Source organism: Aspergillus brasiliensis (genome assembly GCF_001889945.1).
Source record: "Aspergillus brasiliensis CBS 101740 unplaced genomic scaffold ASPBRscaffold_30, whole genome shotgun sequence".
NCBI classification, from domain to species: Eukaryota; Fungi; Ascomycota; class Eurotiomycetes; order Eurotiales; family Aspergillaceae; genus Aspergillus; species Aspergillus brasiliensis.
Genome location: NW_027137471.1, coordinates 13,576 through 32,417, shown reverse-complemented (window position 1 = coordinate 32,417; position 18,842 = coordinate 13,576). Strand labels below are relative to the sequence as shown.

General features: G+C 50.8%; 8 protein-coding genes across 8 annotated transcripts; 5 read left to right on the top strand and 3 right to left on the bottom strand.

Annotated features, from left to right (window-relative positions):
• Positions 1-793: 793 nt before the first annotated feature.
• ASPBRDRAFT_189757 (Zn(II)2Cys6 transcription factor) lies at positions 794-3,576 on the bottom strand. The gene is made up of 10 exons (XM_067620172.1): positions 3,491-3,576; positions 3,384-3,429; positions 3,139-3,295; positions 2,968-3,091; positions 2,356-2,920; positions 2,263-2,301; positions 2,146-2,214; positions 1,846-2,096; positions 1,101-1,791; positions 794-1,035 (listed from the first exon to the last, which is right to left on the bottom strand). The coding sequence occupies exons 1-9, from the start codon at positions 3,532-3,534 to the stop codon at positions 1,146-1,148; spliced, it is 1,941 nt and encodes a 646-aa protein (XP_067473017.1). The 5' UTR covers positions 3,535-3,576; the 3' UTR covers positions 794-1,035; positions 1,101-1,145.
• A 415-nt stretch (positions 3,577-3,991) lies between these two features.
• ASPBRDRAFT_669508 (uncharacterized protein) lies at positions 3,992-4,542 on the bottom strand. The gene has a single exon (XM_067628817.1). It carries the CDS (start codon positions 4,528-4,530, stop codon positions 4,333-4,335), a length of 198 nt encoding a protein of 65 aa, XP_067473016.1. The 5' UTR covers positions 4,531-4,542; the 3' UTR covers positions 3,992-4,332.
• A 102-nt stretch (positions 4,543-4,644) lies between these two features.
• Positions 4,645-6,357, bottom strand: ASPBRDRAFT_139435 (TPR domain protein; the record flags this gene model as incomplete). The annotated part of the gene is made up of 1 exon (XM_067619092.1): positions 4,645-6,357. The coding sequence occupies one exon, from the start codon at positions 6,355-6,357 to the stop codon at positions 4,645-4,647; it is 1,713 nt and encodes a 570-aa protein (XP_067473015.1).
• Positions 6,358-6,831: 474 nt separating this feature from the next.
• ASPBRDRAFT_164718 (tetratricopeptide repeat protein) lies at positions 6,832-8,573 on the top strand (the record flags this gene model as incomplete). The annotated part of the gene is made up of 1 exon (XM_067619541.1): positions 6,832-8,573. The coding sequence occupies one exon, from the start codon at positions 6,832-6,834 to the stop codon at positions 8,557-8,559; it is 1,728 nt and encodes a 575-aa protein (XP_067473014.1). The 3' UTR covers positions 8,560-8,573.
• Positions 8,574-9,148: 575 nt separating this feature from the next.
• ASPBRDRAFT_201546 (putative aminotransferase, classes I and II family) lies at positions 9,149-10,471 on the top strand (the record flags this gene model as incomplete). Its single annotated transcript, XM_067621565.1, has 1 exon — positions 9,149-10,471. The coding sequence occupies one exon, from the start codon at positions 9,149-9,151 to the stop codon at positions 10,469-10,471; it is 1,323 nt and encodes a 440-aa protein (XP_067473013.1).
• A 1,017-nt stretch (positions 10,472-11,488) lies between these two features.
• Positions 11,489-12,527, top strand: ASPBRDRAFT_60278 (uncharacterized protein; the record flags this gene model as incomplete). Its single annotated transcript, XM_067628197.1, has 3 exons — positions 11,489-11,891; positions 11,925-12,460; positions 12,483-12,527. The coding sequence occupies 3 exons, from the start codon at positions 11,489-11,491 to the stop codon at positions 12,525-12,527; spliced, it is 984 nt and encodes a 327-aa protein (XP_067473012.1).
• A 1,113-nt stretch (positions 12,528-13,640) lies between these two features.
• On the top strand, positions 13,641-14,818 carry ASPBRDRAFT_139443 (putative amino acid permease; the record flags this gene model as incomplete). Its single annotated transcript, XM_067619093.1, has 3 exons — positions 13,641-13,994; positions 14,052-14,232; positions 14,295-14,818. The coding sequence occupies 3 exons, from the start codon at positions 13,641-13,643 to the stop codon at positions 14,816-14,818; spliced, it is 1,059 nt and encodes a 352-aa protein (XP_067473011.1).
• Positions 14,819-16,737: 1,919 nt separating this feature from the next.
• ASPBRDRAFT_669490 (uncharacterized protein) lies at positions 16,738-18,504 on the top strand (the record flags this gene model as incomplete). Its single annotated transcript, XM_067628816.1, has 8 exons — positions 16,738-16,931; positions 16,984-17,134; positions 17,191-17,458; positions 17,510-17,627; positions 17,680-17,839; positions 17,976-18,173; positions 18,226-18,369; positions 18,421-18,504. The coding sequence occupies 8 exons, from the start codon at positions 16,738-16,740 to the stop codon at positions 18,502-18,504; spliced, it is 1,317 nt and encodes a 438-aa protein (XP_067473010.1).
• Positions 18,505-18,842: the final 338 nt, after the last annotated feature.

The following is an 18,842-nucleotide window of genomic DNA, read 5'->3' as shown; positions in this document are numbered from 1 at the left end:
CACAAGAGCCACTACAGCTAAACCAGTGATTATTGTGCTTAATACTTTCTTGTTTGCCCGCTGCATGCCCTGGTCATTAGCAGGCCTAGTTCACTCATATGCAAACGTAACTTGCTAGATATCCACGTTCTCTTACTCTCGCAGTTACCGTTGTTGGGAGCACACTGAACGGAACCATCTGGCCAGTTTAGTCGGTCCTACGATATGCAACATGTATGTTATGAAACCTGTTCATAAACAGAGTGTGGATTATCAAGAATATGAAACTCAATAGATTTCATCTACAAACCTCTAGATGACCATCTGTGTGAAATATGGAAAACAGTAGAGAAGGAGTATGCATGAACTACCTATCAAATGCTCGACTATCAGAGTATGAAGGGTGCGTGATTGACGTGGCTGATGCTGCATAGGTGGCAACAGACTGACTCTCAGACGCGCAGTTTAACCCCATCCAGGAAGTAGGTACCATACCTTCCTCGAGCAGAATTGGACTTTATCGCTGCCTTGAATGGATGATAATGCAACACTACCATATATTGCTAGTTAGTCTTTGATTTCATCTGCTTGGGCTGCATGCCTGTACACCTGGTCTATGACCTCATTAGTGAGGGCAGTCCGCCGATAGAAATTAGGGAAACTGGTGGGGAGAAGTGGGTAATTGGCGCCTAAACCAGCACAGTATAGGGTAAACCCTGCAAGGAATGGGACTTCGGTATTTAGAAAGCTGAACGCGGGCAAGACTGATAACCAGTGACTAACCGGTCCTAGCCGGTCAGATATAACTTAGATGGCCTGGTTATCATTGAAGCAGGGCAAATTGTAGATAGATAGTTACATTGTCAGACAACCAGGATTCGCTTGAGGGCGGCGTATCCTCCTGTTTTGCATTACATGGTCCGGTGGATTGACAAGAGTCCTCACCATCTTGTCAGTTTGTAACATACAGGTTCGTACAAGGTGTAGAGTTGTCTTAAACGACGACAAGTGTCTGGTGGCTGTGGCGTAGCGTATTGAAACAGCCTGAGGAACACACTTGTAACAGTTTTACACAAGTCAGCATCTTACCAAACGTATGATTAGTGCAGGGTATACCGTACTGCGAGAAGCGTTGAGAAGGCACGGCTAGTGCGACGTCCTCCCTCTTACATACAGGATACTTTCTCGTCGCATATACAGCCACCCCCCTGACAATAAACAAGATATGTCGCATCTACCTCCCGCGCCATCGGCAACACCCCACCAAAAACCCCATCCCCCGCCAACGAAGCCCGCACCGCTGCAATCCCATTCCTCATCTCCTCCATCACACGCTCCGCCTCCTGCACCTCTGTCCCGGGCTCAGGACTATCCAGCAGACCCCAACAACCACCCAGATCGTCCAGCGCGACGCACGCCCGCACAAGTCGCACCAGCATAAGCAGCACGTAGCAGGCCTGCATGCCCGCGCACGCCAGGTACGGCAGCGAGCGCGGATACGACCCGCGCAGGGGGCCGGCCGTGTCCGTGCCCGCGGCTGTCGACAGCTCGGAGAAGCGCGCGTTGGGCGCCGGCATGGTGCGGGCGATGCGGCAGATCACCAGCGCGGATTTGAGGCAGATCCGCGCGGAGGACCGCGCTGTGAATGGCAGCGCGGGGGAGGCGTTGAGGATGAAGTTGTCGGAGGGTGATGAAGCTGTTGACGGGCAGCCGGCGAGATCGTCCAGGCCGAAGGTTGTCAGGTCGCAGTGTTTGTCGAGGAAGAGCGGTTTGTCGGCGAAGGCGTTGAAGCGGTGGAGTTTTATCCGCGCCCTTGCCCCTCCAGTGTTAGCCTTCGCATTCGCACTGTGTAAGAGAGACGCTCACGTATGCACGAATTGGATAGCTATCACCCACAGATTCCGCGCGGCAAATGTCTCGGCGCCGTCTTGGTTCGTGATGCAGCGCGACTTGTCCAGCCGCGAGCCGATCGTGACCAGCTCGGCGTCTAGCCGGCGGATGTCATCAGTGAACGCTTGGGAAGGGATGGCGCCGTTGCGGCATGTTTGTGCTAGTTTCCGGGCGAGGAGGCCGGCTCTTCGGAGGGCATCTTGGGCCTCCATTAGGACGGGCCATGGCTGTATCGTTAGTATGGTGTATGGCACGGGGCTGGCAATGAGGACGTACTTCACGACAGCCGCGGAATTCAGGATACGGCATGCGGATGCGGGGGTCGTCCTTGAGAATGATGGGTTCCTGGATATGGTATTAGTTGCCTACAGCTACGAGGAGACGGTCGCATACGGCGTGATTGAAAATGGCCGATTGGGTCACCAGGTACATCTAACGACGTTAACAACAAGGTCTACGGAGTAATGATGCGGGGACAAAACGCACAGTCATCCACCAGGTCCGCTTGTGTGCATCGGTGAGGGTTAGACTGGGGTCGTCGACGCCGAGACTATGCAGCGAGATATCCATCGCTGCGGTGATGGCCTGGTATGCCCGCGCGCGCATCTGCTTGCGGTTTCCCGCCTGACAGTATTCGTGCACGGCCAGCGCCAGCATGGCCAGCACGCAGTCCAGGTCTGCCGGGACCTGCGGGTGCAGCGGGCTCCATGAGGAGGAGGCGGGGGTCGCAAACAGCGATGCCCAGGTTGGTTCTGCCGGGCGAGCGTGCGCTTGGAGGAGCTCGTCTGCTGCGCGGATGTAGAGCTGCGAGTAGGAGGCGCGCAGGGACGTGGCGGGTTCGGATAAGGGAGTGAGGTCGCTGGCTGGGGGAATCAGGACGAGAAGCGCGGACAGCGCCAGTGCGAGAGGGGATCGGCGTTCGAAGGGCACGGCGGACCAGTCTGGGCTCTCTGGCGGGAATATCTCGAGCGAACGGTCTTCAGTCTGTGGAAAGGGCGGCGGCGGGAGCAGCGGGAGATATGGATGGATGTAGATGTAGTAGGCGTTGAGTCTGTAGATCAGCCTGCTGTCATGCTCCACACGGAGTGTACGTCTTACAGATCCTTCTCCGTCATGTACGCTCGGAGAGCGATAGCACCTCGAGCGTCGAATGAGCTGCCGGGGACACGGTGAGGCGGTGACGTCGGACATGACGCTCCAACAGTGTCGTCCGAGGACGGGCCTGTCAGTCGTTAGTTTCGTCTCTACTACAGTGGACAGCCCAGCTACCAGTCACTCCGTCGTCAACCAGAGGGGACAAATGGTGGATCCCGATGTCAGCCTGCCGGTCCTGCTGTTGCTTCTTTGCGTTTTCGTACTTGGCCCCTCTTCGCGCTCCGCCGCGGCGACTGGGACGATACACGCATTGCCGGTGGTTCTGGTGACACTGTCTGACCGGTGCAAACTTAGCATGGCATGTCATCGGTCCCGGTCCAGCCGGGATGAATGCAAGGAAGCAAGGGGGAGTCTCGTACGCTTGCGCAAGGAGATTGCCCATCACAGCGGGTTTTGTGGGCACGGCTATGGATCGTCAGTCTTGTTCGTCGGTGTTGCTGCTGGTTTGCAGATGGATATCACATACCATGCCAGACATGCCACCTTTACCTGCCGACTGCTTATTGGCATGTAGCAGGTGCTTTTATACTCGGAGTATTGGAGGGAGAAGTGCATGCAAGTCAATACTTGGAAGACTCCATTCTTGTGTCGGCGTTTGAAGGTTCAATCGCCAGCTTAGTCATCAGCCTGTCCACCAAAGAAATCTCAGACGTGGATTGTTCATCGAGAGTCTCCATCCTAGTATACTGTCACCTCACTTCTCGAGGTCCAGGTGCGGAGTGTCCCCAACGTCATATTTTCCTCGGTACTGCCTCTGCTTCGGAAGTAACATGTCCTCCGCCACAGAAATCCCCGACAAGAACCCCTCGCCGTCCATGAAATCCATCCCTAGCCCAAAGAATGTCGAATCCTCATGACCTTTGCCTAATTGACTCAGCATAGTCCTTACAGTTGTCATCAACTCTGCGAGCACCGTTCCGTGTGCTGAATCTTGGACGTCCTGTGGCCAGCGTTGGAACGCCCGCTGCGCAATATTCTAGGCGGCTTCTGCCAGAGAATCGTTAAAGCGTCGGATAAGTTCCTTCAAGAAAAAACATAAGTGGAGTATACTAGAAGTACGCGCCCAGAAGCTACTCCTAATTTTTTAGCCTAGGGTTCTTTGTCGAGCCGCACTGGAATATCCAAGATATAAATAACAGCCGCAAATAGTCTATTATAGGTAAGTTGCTCAGCCGATAAGAGCGCGCCTGGCACTGTAAAGCTGTTACTGTAGAGGTACATCCATATCTCAGTGGTTAAAAGGTAGCCAATATACTGTGCGAGCCAGTGGATCGGCTGCGACCCATCGCAATGCACCAAATACTTTGTCTAGAGCCTTCGCTGGCAGTTCTGCACTGCCTGAATTTTACTCGGCCACGGCTGGTCGCTCTCGATGAACCGCCAGGTATATGCGATATCGAACATGATTAGCGAGAAGATTATCTCTGTCCAGGCCGGCTGCGTGACTGGCAGCCGGGTTATGTCGGGATGCAGCTCGGTGTCATAGCAGTTCAGCGGCCGCGCCATCCTACCTTGGTTGTAGAGGTATTGAAGCTTAATTCACCGGAAAGAATGGTGATTTCATGATAGGATTACAATCATCGGTATATTGGCCAGGTTATATTCGCTCTCCATCCATTTTCACTGACAACATACGGCCTTCCCTACCCCTAACCGACAGAAACACGATGACTTAATCTCAATATCCGCAACACTCATTGCCACGTCTAGCTGCTGCTTGATGATAAGCGCCTCTGCCTCGCGTCCCAGCCGCATCAAACACTCATGATAGCCATGGAGGGCCCATACGTTATTCGGATGCTGATGCGCCCGTGTCAATGCCGCATCCAATCCTAGGTCTTCCGCATAGGCCTTTGCCGCCTCCTCGACGTGGCCCTGCTCCAGCGACAGAGCTGCGTACGCATGCCGGGTAGGCAACATCCACCCCCATGGTTCTGTATACATCAGCGCATCATCGTGGCGAATCGCTTCCCGCAGACTTTCAAACGCCTGCGGGTAGTTTCCGCGGCGATACTCGATCTCGCCGTCCAACATGGCGGTTGCAACCTTCAGAATATCAATGATCAGATTGGGGTAATCTTTCCGACTGGGAGGTACGCGCTTAGCGGCTGCTTGGTAGAGGGCGCGCTCTTTCATCGCCTCGTCTACGTTCCCTGTAGCCGCCCATGCAATGCCTTTCCCATAGTGCGTCATAGTCGTTGTCACGCAGTACAGCTCAAGATCATGTGGCAGGGGAAGGGCTTTGAGCCCCTCCCACATCCCGAACCGCACGTAGACATGAACGCGCACGGCTTTGAAAAACTCGAGCCAGTCTGCCAGAGGTGGAGACTCGACCCGAAGGACGTCGTCAGTGATTGACGCCTCCATTTGGTCTAAGGTCTTTAAAGCGATTTTGGATTTACCGGACAGCATGGCGGCGTAGACGAGCGAGTGGTAGTTGTGCAGACGGTAGAAGCTGTACATGTTCTTGGCCCCCTCGCGGGCAAGATACTTCTCGTCGGCCCGGGTGGCGGCGATGTTCGAATCCACAGAGCGGCGGTAGTCGCCCACTAGGACATCGAGATGGGTGGGCATGTGGTGCAGATGGCCGGCATCCGGAATGAGATGGCGTAGCTGGTCTGCAGCGGGGAGCGCAACAGCCGGGGTTGCAGACATCTCCCAGAAATGGATGCAAAAATGGAGCAAGCCAGGGTGGCTCTTCGCGCTGGGCAGAGCTAAACCGGTGGCGAAGAGGCGCTGCACGTCGTAGACGGGCGAGGTCTCGATGGGCAGGCCTGTCTTGATGTGAAACATCTTGCGCTGGGCGGTATGCATCTTGGCGTCGATGTAGAGCGCCATCACGTCCAGGTCATCCGGGAACTGGTCATGCACTTGTTTCATTGATTCATCGTAGGCATGGTTGATCTGTTCATAGTCCTCGGGGGGATAGTCGACTGGAAAGCGAGAGTGCATGGCTTCAATGAGGGCACGCTCCACAGGAGTAAAGGTTCCAGTGCAGAGCAGCTCGCGTGCTTGCCGTACCGCATCATGGCAAATCTTCATGCTATTTTTCAAGTCGACTGGGTCGAACAGCCTCCAGGCTTTGTTGTAATTGGGCCCAGCTGCGTATGCCAGGCCCCAGTACGCCATCGCACAATTGCGGTCGTGGGCTATCGCCTGCTCAAAACATCGGTAGGCTTCGCCATGGTTGAAGCCGTAGCACCATATGAGACCGCGGTCGAACCAGATCTGCGCCGCCTGGGATGTAGTGCTGATCGGCCGGCTGTATGTGCCAAGATTGTAATCGTAGTCCGTGGGAGGGCGCGGTATGACGGACGTAGAATTGAATGGCATTTCGGACTTAATCGGGAGAACTAGTCGAAAATAGGGATGAGGAGTGAAAGGAAGAAGGTGGCATGCACGCTGAGCGTATTGAGCATATAAATACTCTTCTATAGATTAGCTGGTTTCAAACACCGACTTCAAAAACCATCTCGGAGTATGAACACCACTTACTAATGACACTCGCTTGACAATGTTCTTCTGTTCTTTTGTATAGTCAGTCATACAGAAGATAAGAGTGTACATGAACATAACAAACGCGTTGCATACATTTTGTATACCCTCTATTAATGAGTTATTGAGCATGAAACGGAGAGGTTCGGATCTTACTAACAATGCCGAAACTCGGTGTTTGATGTGCTCAAGGTGCTGGTAGACCCGCTCTCATTGATAAGCCTCCTCGCTAGACCCATATATATTGACCAAAGACAGTGCTTGACTTGTACTGCTGCAAATTACCTTCTCCTCCCTCTACATACCTCCACCATGACCCGCGAATCGACCGCCGTCCCTGCCAGCGATGAATACTACAACCTCGGTACTTTTGGCCGTATCATCACCACCACCAGCAGCGACACCCAAACTTGGTTCAATCGGGGCCTGACCTGGGTGTATGCGTTTAATCACGTGGAAGGCGCTTTCTGTTTTGATCAGGCTATTGCGCATGATCCGTCGTGTGCCATGGCTCATTGGGGGCTGGCCTATGCTGTGGGGCCCAACTACAACAAGCCCTGGGAGAAATTTGATCGCCAGGACCTTCTGGCTTGTGTGAAGCAAGGATTCGATGCGGCAAAGAAGGCCAAGGAGCTTGCAACAACCGCGACCCCGACGGAGCAGGCTCTGATCGAAGCGATCCAAGCTCGATTCCCGTCCGAACACCCCCCGGAGGACTACGTATCTGTCAATAAAAGCTACGCCACTGCGATGAAGTCTGTCTATGAGACTTTTGGGAATGACCTGGATGTCGCAGCCATCTATGCGGATGCCCTGATGAATATGACTCCCTGGGCTCTGTGGGACTTGTTCACCGAGAAACCAGTCCCTAATGCTCCCACGATGGAGGTCAAGGCGGTGCTGGAACGCGCGCTTGCGCAGGAACAGGATAGGTCGAATGAACACCCCGGCCTGCTTCATCTGTACATCCACTTTATTGAGATGTCTCCTACGCCAGAGCTGGGCATCAACGCGGCGGATCACTTGCGCGACCTCGTCCCCGACGCTGGCCACATCCATCATATGCCCACCCACTTGGATATCCTGATTGGGGATTGGCGGCGCTCCATTGCCTCTAACTACAAGTCGACCCTCGCCGACGACAAGTATTTTCGCAAGAACGGCGCAAAGAACTTTTATACCTTCTACCGCATGCATGACTATCATTCATTGATCTATGCAGCCATGTTTGCGGGCAAGTCCAAGACAGCGTTGGACGCCGTCACGCGCATGGAGAATACGGTGCCCGAGGAAGTCCTCCGCATCCAATCTCCACCCATGGCGGATTGGTTAGAACAATTCATGTCGATCCGTTTGCATGTTATGGTTCGATTTGGTATGTGGGAGGAGCTCAAGTGCAAGGATCTCCCACGCGATCAGGCACTCTACTCCGGTACCACCGCCACCACCCACTACGCAAGAGGAATCGCCTTCGCCGCGACAGGGGACGTTTCATCAGCCCGGCGCGAGCAAGAGCTTTTCCATCAGGCATGGGCTCGCGTCCCCCAGACCCGCCGTGCGTATAATGGCAAAATCGTCCAGGTGCTGGAGGTGGCAGCGGCGATGTTGGAAGGGGAAATTGAGTACCGCTGCGCCAACTACGAGAAGGCTTTTGCAGCGCTGCAACAATCGATTGACCTGGAAGACCGACTCCCATACAGCGAGCCCTGGTCGTGGATGCAACCCACGCGTCATGCGTATGCCGCTCTGCTCATGGAACAGGGACATCTTGAAGAGGCAGCCCGCACTTACCGCGCAGACTTGGGCCTGGACAAATCACTTATTCGCCCTCGTCGGCATCCCAATAATGTCTGGTCCCTGCAGGGATACCATGAATGTCTGGTGCGGCTGGGCATGATGGATGAAGCCGCGGTGATCGAGCCGGCTGCCAAATTGGCCCTTGCTGTGGCGGATATTCCGATCAAAGCATCGTGCTTCTGTCGTTTGGACACGTCTCAGGCGCCGCAGGTCATCAATGGATGCGGCACCAAATGCTGCTAGAAGTGGCCACTATGCTCGCCAGTCCAAGATGACTAGTTGTATGGACCAGTATTCTTGATTTAGCATGCGACAACTCTCTTCAAAGAAAGCCACTGAAACGGATTATAGAGTTTCTGAACAATCGCAATTTGACATATGGCGAATATGCTATCGTAACTTGACATAGGGATCGTTCTATTGTTTACCAATAGTCTAAAGAACAGATGGACCCAAAAGGTATACAATATGGGAGATGTATGAAACTCTTCAATTCTCTGCTCAGCTCACCTGGTGAAGGTTTCATTGGGGACATGTTGACACTGGGAACATCATGACACGTCTGGTTCCTAGAATGAGGGGAGCAAGGCGGGGGTTCTCTAATGTAGCAGAAGAGGATATTCAACCAGCGAATGGGGGTCATCTACCAAACGCCGAGCAATGGGGATATCGTGTAGGGTGTATGTAGAGTACGGGGTAATGGGGTTCGATCGCCCCGGGACGCGTATATGAGTAGAGTATATAAGAGGCTGTCATATTCCACTTCTCGCCTTTCGAGCTCAACCTCTTGACTATCATTCAAACATCCTGCATTGTCTTCGTTACTTCAACTATGGGCTCCGTTTTCTCTTCCCGATCTTCCAATGATGTTTTCTCTGTACGTGGCAGAGATGCTGTCGAGAAAGGTGCCAAACGTGTCGTATGGGACATCATAAGCGATTTATGGCATGACCAGCTCAACCCTTCTGGATTCGTTTCTGTCGGCATGGCAGAAAATACGTTGCTCCACGACGAATTGCTAGAATACATCCAGGCCAATGCCCGGTTCTCACCCCGACATCTCACCTACAACGACGGAAGTATGGGGTCCAAGGAGCTAAGAACAGCCGTGTCGCACTTTGTTAATCGCCATTTCAATCCTTTTCGACCAGTGGAGCCTCAGCACATTCTTATGACGAACGGATGCTCCTCTGCCATCGAGCAACTGAGCTGGACATTCCTGAACCCCGGAGAAGCAGTCCTCCTCGGGAAGCCATATTATTCCACCTTCATACCCGACATCTCATTGCGCCCTGAGGCAATCGTCGTGCCCGTTGAATTTGGAGACTTGGACCCGTTGAGTCCAAAGGTGATCGATCGATATGATCGAGCAGCGGCAGACTTTGAGGCACGCACGGGACGACGCGTGCGAGCCGTGATGCTTTGCAATCCCCACAATCCTTTGGGACGTTGTTATCCTCGTGCGACAATCACTGGGCTGATGAAGCTCTGCCAGAGGCGCCAGATGCACCTCATCAGCGATGAAATCTACGCTCTTTCTGTTTGGGAAAATCGAGTGGACAAGAACTGCACATTCTACCCATTCGAGTCGGTTCTCTCACGAGACACCACTGGCCTGATTGAGGCCAATCTCGTGCATGTGCTTTGGGGCATGAGCAAAGACTTTGGTGCCAATGGGCTCCGCATAGGTGCCATTATCTCCCAATCCAATCCGGACCTACACGTTGCCCAACGGTCTTTGTCTTTGTACACTTTTGTCTCTGGGTTTTCGGACCAAATCACAGCGTCTATTCTGCGTGACGATGATTTTACCGACCTGTATATAAAAACCAACCAGAAGAAGCTGTCCGATGCCCATGAATTCTTTGTCCGGATGCTCAAGCAGCATGGCATAGAATACGCCACCGGGGCCAATGCTGGATTCTTCCTGTGGATCAATCTCGGCAAGAAGTACATGGAGAGACATGCTGGAGAAGAAGCAACGGCCTCTGATATTACCGATATCATCCATCAGAGATTACTGGACAACAGGGTGTATCTAGCCCATGGAACCGCATATGGAGCCACGCAGCCAGGGTGGTTTCGTGTGGTGTTTTCACATCCTTCCGCTTGGTTGGAGGAGGCAATGGAACGGATTGTGAAAGCAGTTCAATGAGCGGGACGTTGGATTGGCAATGGTCTATTAGATGCTGTATTGTTCTTGTTATTGCTATCTGCTCGAGTGGGTTAGAAGTTAGAAAGTGCATATACGCAATATATGAGTGTCCCATACTTCTTTGTCAAACGTTGATAGTGTGCTTAGTAAAACAGATCTCGCCTATAACCCCCCTAGCGGTAGCTTTCTTACCATAGCACAGCAAGTTTGACGGTAATTCGGCTTACAGCGACACAGAATACCGCTTCATTCAATATGCGAGGTGACTATCACCGTGGTTCGGCTACTCTCCGAAAACCCCACTTTGACAAGCTTGTGCTAAATCAAACGCCGTTGGTAGACCGAGATCAAAGCCCGGGCCCACAAGAGCACTCATTCCGACAAGATGCGGCCGTCGGTCTTTGTCCTGCTTGTCCATCTAGATGTATAGGAGTAGTGGGTATGGGATCACTCACGCGTTGTTATAGGTAGCTGCTCTAAAGACGGAAAGCTACTGAGCGAACCACAAGGCACCTTAAGCCTTGCCCGTTAAAGCGTAACATCTCTCGCCTGTCCGTCATGAGACCCAATGCCGTGCCCATCCAACAGAAATGGAACAAGCCATTTCTGCAGCTGATTTTACCGGGTCTCGAGAACCGTGGCTTCGAGACTATCGCCTATAAGCCCCTTCCCCTTTCTCGTGCAGCGAATCAAGTACGGATCGAGGACGAGAAAACAACGAGGAGAATGACACTATGAGAAAGAGCCACGTAAGGTTCGGCATCAAGACGAGCGTTTCTAAATGACTGGCTGTGCTGTGGATGCTAGTGTGAACATACTTGCCCTGTCCAATGGTATAAAAGCCGAAGGCTGCTCACTACCACACCACTCTCCACTGCAGATGTCCCTTAATTCCTAAAATCTAGAACGACCTGCCATTTCCTCATAGTCGCTCTTTGCTGTTATTTAATGTCTCCAGAGCTTGCGTGACGACTCTTTCTCACGACCTTGCACCAGCAAAGTATCACATCCGTTTCCATGCGACACACAGGCCAGCGCCGACGCTCCCCAAATGGATCCTCAGGTGAGGATGAACAACCCGACCAACCTCCTGATGGAGGCTACGGATGGGTCTGTACAGTTGCAGCAGCAGTTGTCAACGCACACTGTTGGGGATTCAATTCGGCATACGCCGTCTTTCTGGCATATTATATGGACCATCAAACCTTCAAAGGCGCCACTCATCTACACTACGCCCTGGTTGGCTCCTTAAGTTTGACGGCGACGTTCATGATATCCCCTATAGCCACCGTCGCCACGCAAAGATACGGGATTCGGAAAACCATGTTCGCAGGCGTCATCTTTGAGACGGCCAGCCTCATCTGTGCCAGCTTAGCAACCCAGGTCTGGCATCTTTTCCTGACGCAAGGTGTTCTCTTTGGTATGGGAATGGGGATACTGTTCATTCCCGTAGCTTCCGTGATTCCGCAGTGGTTCACTTCGAAACGCTCACTAGCGAGCGGTGTTTCGCTCTCGGGAGCTGGTCTCGGGGGCCTTGTTTACTCCCTGGCGACAGAGGCGATGATCGATCGTTTCGGGCTCACCTGGGCGTTTCGGATACTCGGGATTCTTGCGTTTACGGTCATCACTACTTGCATCCTCTTGATAAGGGACCGCAACACGACGACGAAATCTAGCACAGCTATGATGGAGCTAGCTCTGACGAGAAATGGGGGCTTCGTTCTTCTGATTGGATTCAGTTGCTTTACCATCTTTGGCTATTTCATCCTTATATTCAGTCTAGCAAGCTATGGAGATGAGATCGGCCTTACTCCTTCCCAGGCGTCTCTCATTAGCGGCTTGTTCAACCTGGGCCAGGCTGTCGGTCGACCTTGCATCGGATACTTCAGCGACAGTGTTGGCCGTATCAACATCGCCGGTATCGCAACTTTTCTGGCTGGAGTGATATGCTTGGCTGTCTGGGTTAATGCGAAGAGTTATGGACTGCTAGTTTTCTTTGCAATTATAGAAGGTCTTGTGGCAGGGAATTTCTGGGCAACGATTGCGCCGCTGGTAGCAGAGGTCGTGGGACTGGAGAAGGTGCCATCTGGAATGAATCTCATCTGGTTGAGCATCGTGGTGCCTTCGACGTTTTCTGAACCAATCGCCCTGGAAATGACCTCTGCTACGGGCAGCTATCTCAGCGCGCAGTTGTTTGCTGGATTTATGTACATTACTGCCTCGGTATGTCTGGGACTGTTACGTATGCAGAAGAAAGCATGATTATGTTGGCTATTCAAAAAGGCTCGACTTAGGAAAGCACCAGTTATGCGAGATCTATCCGTATGGTTGTATGTCAAGAGCCCTAGGAGCTTGGTGCATGATGAATATGGACGGTATGTATGAATCTGCAATTACCTGGCTCATCCTAAATGAGCATCTAGTCCAGCTATGATGTAGACATGCGAGCTCTGAATGTTATACATATCGAAGTAAGGCCACGGAGTTCCCGGACTCAATCTGTAGAGAGGAAATGCGGATGAAGTTTGTACATCGATATCATATCCCTAGTTGAACTCTCTCCTTACGAGTGTTATTTTACGGACAAAGGTACAGAAACCATTAATTGCGCTGATCGAGGATGATGGACCCGGCCTTTGAAATACAAAGCTTCAACGCCAAGTTCCTGGGCGATTTCCGTGAATGGCCTCTCGGTAGGGATCTGACCTTCGAAGTGCCTTGACGGATCTATGGCTTGCCGTTTGAGATGAGCTAAAACCAATGGATAAACTTCAATCAAACGGCGTTTGCTCACTAGATATCCTAAGATGGCATTGGATCTGCCCGGTTTCTCCGCATTTGCGGGGAAGTGATCTTATTCAGCTTACTTGACTCGCATTCGAGGTATAGATGGTGCGGAGTATAGAACGATATCTGTCGAGGCCAGATAGCATCGGTCCACCTGTTTAGGCATAAGACTCTTAGAAAGAAGATTATTTAAAGCCAGATATGATCCAACAGACTACAATCTTTTTGTCTACTCCCTCTCCAGGAAACCCCGAGCCTACTCTGCAATATGTCCCCCAATCTAGGTAACGATGTCCAAGCCGGTCGTGATTCAGCGAAGGGGCAGAGGCTGGACTGCCCAGCTGACATCGATAATCGCAACGCCAATCCAGAAACACATCCGATGGAAGGCGAGATCGAAGAACTTGATCATGGTGCAGATACACAACTTCATAGGACCCTCGGGACCCGACATCTCACCATGGTTGCCCTCGGGTCCGCAATCGGAATGGGGATGTGGCTAGGAACCAGCACTTCTCTCGTAAAGGGTGGTCCAGCCGCCTTATTCATCGGGTTCCTGCTCGCCAGCTCACTAGTATGGGCGATCAATCAGGCCATCGGGGAGATGGCTGTTCTGTATCCCCTTCCGTCAGCCTTTGTGCAGTGGACTAGTATCGTCATCAGCCCTGCAGCCGGGTTTGCGTTGGGTTGGGGTTATTGGATGGCGTACTGGATTTCAATGGCCAACGAGCTTCAGGTATGTCTTGAATGGTGGTAGGCAACCAGCACATTGAATGTCAGACTAAGCATACAGGCTGTCGTCACGATTCTAAACTACTGGACCGATACGGTACCGACAGCTGCTTGGATATCGATATTCTGGGTTGTCATTATACTCATCAATGTCTGGGCGGTAAGATTCTTTGCGGAGGTGGAAGTTGTCAGTTCGACGATCAAGTTTAGCTGGATGATCATTGTCATTATATCTTTCCTGGGTAAGTTTTACTATGAGCAAGTCTTGATTGATACCAATGCGTGGTATTTATCACTGCGGGAGCCGCTCCGCAAGGCGATGCCATCGGTTTCCGCTACTGGAAAGAAAATCCTTTTACGAATGGCTTCAAAGGATTCCTTTCAGTACTACCAACATGCGTGTTTGCAATGGCAGGCATGGAGAACACCGCATTTGTGGCCCACGAGGTTGTCAACCCTCGTCGGTCAATGCCTAGAGCAATCAGCTCGATCTGGCTTCGCCTTGGGGTATTCTATATCGTGGGAAGCTTAATGATCACTGTAGTTGTTTCACCGCGAGACCCGAACCTTTTTGGTCATGAAGGTAGCGACGGATCCCCTTTTGTAGTCGCTTTCAAGAATGCGGGACTTCCATCCATGGCGCACATCACCAACGCTGTCATCTTTATTTCGGTCATCTCGACGGCGAGTGTTACGGCGTATGGTGGCTCCAGGACAATTGTTGGACTGGCACATATTCACATGGCTCCCAGTGTAAGTGTGCAGCTAGCTTTCCCTTCAAGGCGGCTTATATACAGAAATACCATAGTATTAAAGCCTGCTGAATAGACACTACTGAGTATTCTTATTTTTAGAAACCTAATTAAGCAGGCAGGATTCCCTCTGGATGTTATTAATATCATTAACAGGTATAGATATAAGGCTGGCACTGTACTCATATCCCACTCTCTTATAGATAAGATTATCTTTACTAGATCCACAGCAACCGCCTACAAAATTATAAAGATGGCTGCCAGTACTCTAAAAAATATTACACTTAAGATAGATAGTAAATCACTATTTATTATCTACCTAGATACCGACCTGGACTAGGCGGTCAAGTGGGTATATTTTAAGATTATATTAAACCAAGAACAAATCTGCACTACTATATTATATATTTTTATTTATTAAGATATCCTCATTTCATTCCTCACTCAGTTTAAGTAGATGATTGAGTTGACCTCCAAGATCAGCAACTAATAAAATATATCAATATTCCAAGGCCCATAAATTATCTATACTCAGTATAAGCATATCTTTTCCTACTTTAAGATTATAAAAAATAAAGATATTACTATCTTTATAGGAGGTGCACCGCACGTACCCACCAATAATAAATATAGGGATGGCTACTTTATTTAACTGACTGTATTTACTGATATTAAGAATTCCATATGTATTATTCAAGAGAAAATCTTTAGGCTGGTTATTGTTATTCTTCCTTTCTCCAGTAAAGAGGAGTCAATTCACCGCGCTAATAATACTATATATAGTCTGGGCGCTGCTATCTTCACCCAGGATATAGAACGGGCACACCGTATAGCTATAGAGATAGAGTCTGGAATAGTATAGATCAACAGTAGTCAAGACTGCGACCCCAGAGTTCCTTTCGGGGGTGTTAAACAGAGTGGAATCGGACGAGAGCTGGGAGAGGCTGGTCTGGATGCCTACAGCCATATCAAGGCAGTCCATGTGAACATGGGAACCAAGTTATAGACGGATGAAAAGTGGTTTATCTTGTATAGCTAGTATGACTGCTTGGTTTATCTGAAGCAAAATGCTGTTATAATACCTGCCATCAAGCACACAACTTCCAACATGGACATTTAGATGATTGCACTACTCCAAGTCCAAATAACATGGTATTCTATCATTTGTACTTGTGACAACTATCTTTACGTGACTCAGCAGTGGATTCAGCTTTGGATGATATCGGAGTGCCTTGCCTAATATGGAGCACGGACCCCGCTATGGGAAGAAAACTCCTGATATCGCAGCCCCACGTCCATAAATGCTTTGTAGAGAACGAGAACAGCTCTGGGGATGGAGGTCATTACGCAATTTACCCTTATCCTCGGTAATTGACCCCAGAATTCCCCTCCATGATGATTATCTCCATTCCCACTCAACAAGTATGTCACTCCGCAGAACCTACCGACGGGTTGCCGCCACGGCACGTCTCCAGAGAAACTGTGGATTCCGTACATTGCATTCTAGTTCCAGTCGTTGTGAGGCTGTAATGTAGAAACGACATCCAGGTGAAAGGGTTCCGGAATATACGTCAGCCCTCAGCAAGACCAATCCGGGGTAAAATCTGGGGCGCTTCTTTACAGTCACAGGATGGGACCATAAAATAACCACGACCTGATCAGGATGGTATAAGGACAAACACACCGGCACTATCTATGCTTAATCGTCGAGTTAGCGTTATCCATTGGATTCACATTGGCTGTGTACCGCTAGTTTTATCGAGCTAGTAATTTGTAGGATTTCTTCTACAGGAAGTTCCGGTGGCCTTTCAACTCTCTCAGGGAATTCGCTGCCAGAATACACCCTTTCTCCGCTTAAGTCTCTCCACCTTTCCTCCTCGCGTAGCCGTCTGGTGTATCAACCTGCCTGACTACTCTTTCTAGGAGTTGGCTCATACTACTCTCCTCTCGTCCACCGTTCAGCACGCCCCCTTGTCTATATCTTGTTGACTCAAAATGAGCCCCCAAATCGTCGACCTAGATTCTTCTACCATAAATGTCGAGACTAATTACGTTCCCCATCACCAGGCAGTGGACCAGGAGCCGGTGGGTGCGGATGAGAAGAAGGGGGAGATGATGAGCCCCCCTCGACAGGACGCCTTTGGAGACGAGGAGTTTGCCGAAGTGAAGTATAAGGTCTTGAAGTGGTGGTACGTCTGAGCCTTGTTCTCCCTGTTGGTCCTAGATGCTGACCCCTCAAAGGCAAGGTGGCCTGCTCATGGTCGCGGAAACCATCTCCCTAGGAATCCTTTCGTTACCGGCGGCGATGGCTCATTTGGGCCTGGTGCCTGCCATCATCATCCTGCTCGGTATGGGTATGCTGGCGTCTTATACGGGCTACGTGATTGGACAGGTTAGCAGCACCACAACGACAATTGTGTTATTCCTGCTGATGGTAGGCTGTCGTAGTTTAAATGGAGGTACCCGCATATCTCTAGCATGGCGGACGCAGGCGAGGTACTAATGGGCCCGCTTGGAAGAGAGTTGCTAGGGTGTGGGCAACTTCTCTTCCTGATCTTCCTCATGGGCAGCCATGTTTTGACGTTTTCTGTGGCAATGAACGTCCTTACGGATCATGCTACGTGCTCTATCGCCTTCGGGATTCTTGGGATGGTCGTATCGTTTATCATGTCACTTCCCCGGACATTGGAGAAAATGTCCTGGCTATCTTTGATTTGTGGGTGTTCTTTCGATCTTTTGTCAGTTCTTGGTTGACTCCAGTGCTTAGCATTTGCGAGCATATTCTTCGCGGTTCTGATTGTCATGATTGCCCTTGGAATCCAGAATCCAAGAGCCATTGTAGAACCGACGGTGCAGACTACCTTGGTCACTGCGTTTACCTCTGCGTCGAACATTATCCTTTCTTTTGGTAGGATCATTGATTGAAAACGTATACAGCGTACTAATTGCTACAGCGAGTCACAATACGTTCTTCACCTTCATAGCTGAGCTCAGAGACCCCAAAGACTTCAAAAAATCCCTTGCAGTGCTGCAGGCAATTGATATTTCTCTGTATCTCACTGCCTCTGTGGTCATATACTGCTACGCAGGGAAGGGTGTAGCTTCTCCTGCGTTGGGCTCTGCTAGTCCGTTGGTTTCCAAGATTGCGTACGGAGTTGCCCTGCCGACTGTGAGCCTGTCCCGTTCTACACCCCGATCTCAAATCCGGTAACCTGATCTAACAAATTACCCAGATTATCATTGCTGGAGTCATCAACGGCCATGTCGCATCTAAGGCTATCTACCTGCGGATCTTTGCTGGCACAGACCGCATGCACAAGCGGGATTTTGTCGCCGTCAGCTCATGGACTGCTATTGCGTTAGTCCTTTGGGTCGTCGCCTGGATTATCGCGACTTCTATTCCTGTGTTCAGCACCCTCCTTAGTCTTATGGTGAGTGTCTCATCTTCTATGTGTGAGATTGAGTGTGCCTAATAGGGGATAGACTGCCTTGTTTGCCAGCTGGTTTACGTTCGGCTTCCCTGGCATGTTTTGGCTGTTCATGAACAAAGGGCTGTGGCTCTCGTCGCCTAAAAAAGTCTTCCTGACACTTTTGAACACTGCTTCTATTGGAATCGGAGTGGTTTTGGTAAGTCCAGTCGCTGTCCTGGGTTCGTAAGGTAACTCTAACAGAACGTAGTGCGGCTTGGGACTCTATGCGTCTGGTAAAGCTATCCATGATGACCCGAGCAGTCAGAGTTTCTCGTGTGCCAACAACGCTTGATTTTGTTATGATGACGTCGTTGCAGTGCCATGCTTTAGCAGTCTCTATTATATCAATCAATGTCTTCTCCACATTCCCGGATGCCAACACTTGGCCACATAACTTTTTGTCCCCTTTCGTCTATGCCGAGGCAAAATACATATTGTAACTTCGGCAGTGCGCTATCAAACCCGGAGCCACAAGAGTAACCAAGGAGAATCATCACTGTTTGTGCAATATGTCTATAATACGAGGAATCATAATTCAAAGCGCCGGGGATACCATATCAACCGATTCAACACAAGTGGAACACAAACGCATAGCTTGTCTTCAGGATAAGAATGCCTCTAAGCAGTTGA

What these genes read in the sequence shown, in the direction of transcription:
- ASPBRDRAFT_189757 (XM_067620172.1), bottom strand. Translation starts at nt 3,534, where the DNA reads ATGCCAATAAGCAGTCGGCAGGTAAAGGTGGCATGTCTGGCATG. An exon ending in AGCGGACCTGGTGGATGACT is followed by an intron (nt 2,302 to 2,355) that starts GTGCGTTTTGTC and finishes TAACGTCGTTAG; the next exon opens with ATGTACCTGGTGACCCAATC. An exon ending in GCTATCCAATTCGTGCATAC is followed by an intron (nt 1,792 to 1,845) that starts GTGAGCGTCTCT and finishes TGGAGGGGCAAG; the next exon opens with GGCGCGGATAAAACTCCACC.
- ASPBRDRAFT_669508 (XM_067628817.1), bottom strand. Translation starts at nt 4,530, where the DNA reads ATGGCGCGGCCGCTGAACTGCTATGACACCGAGCTGCATCCCGACATA.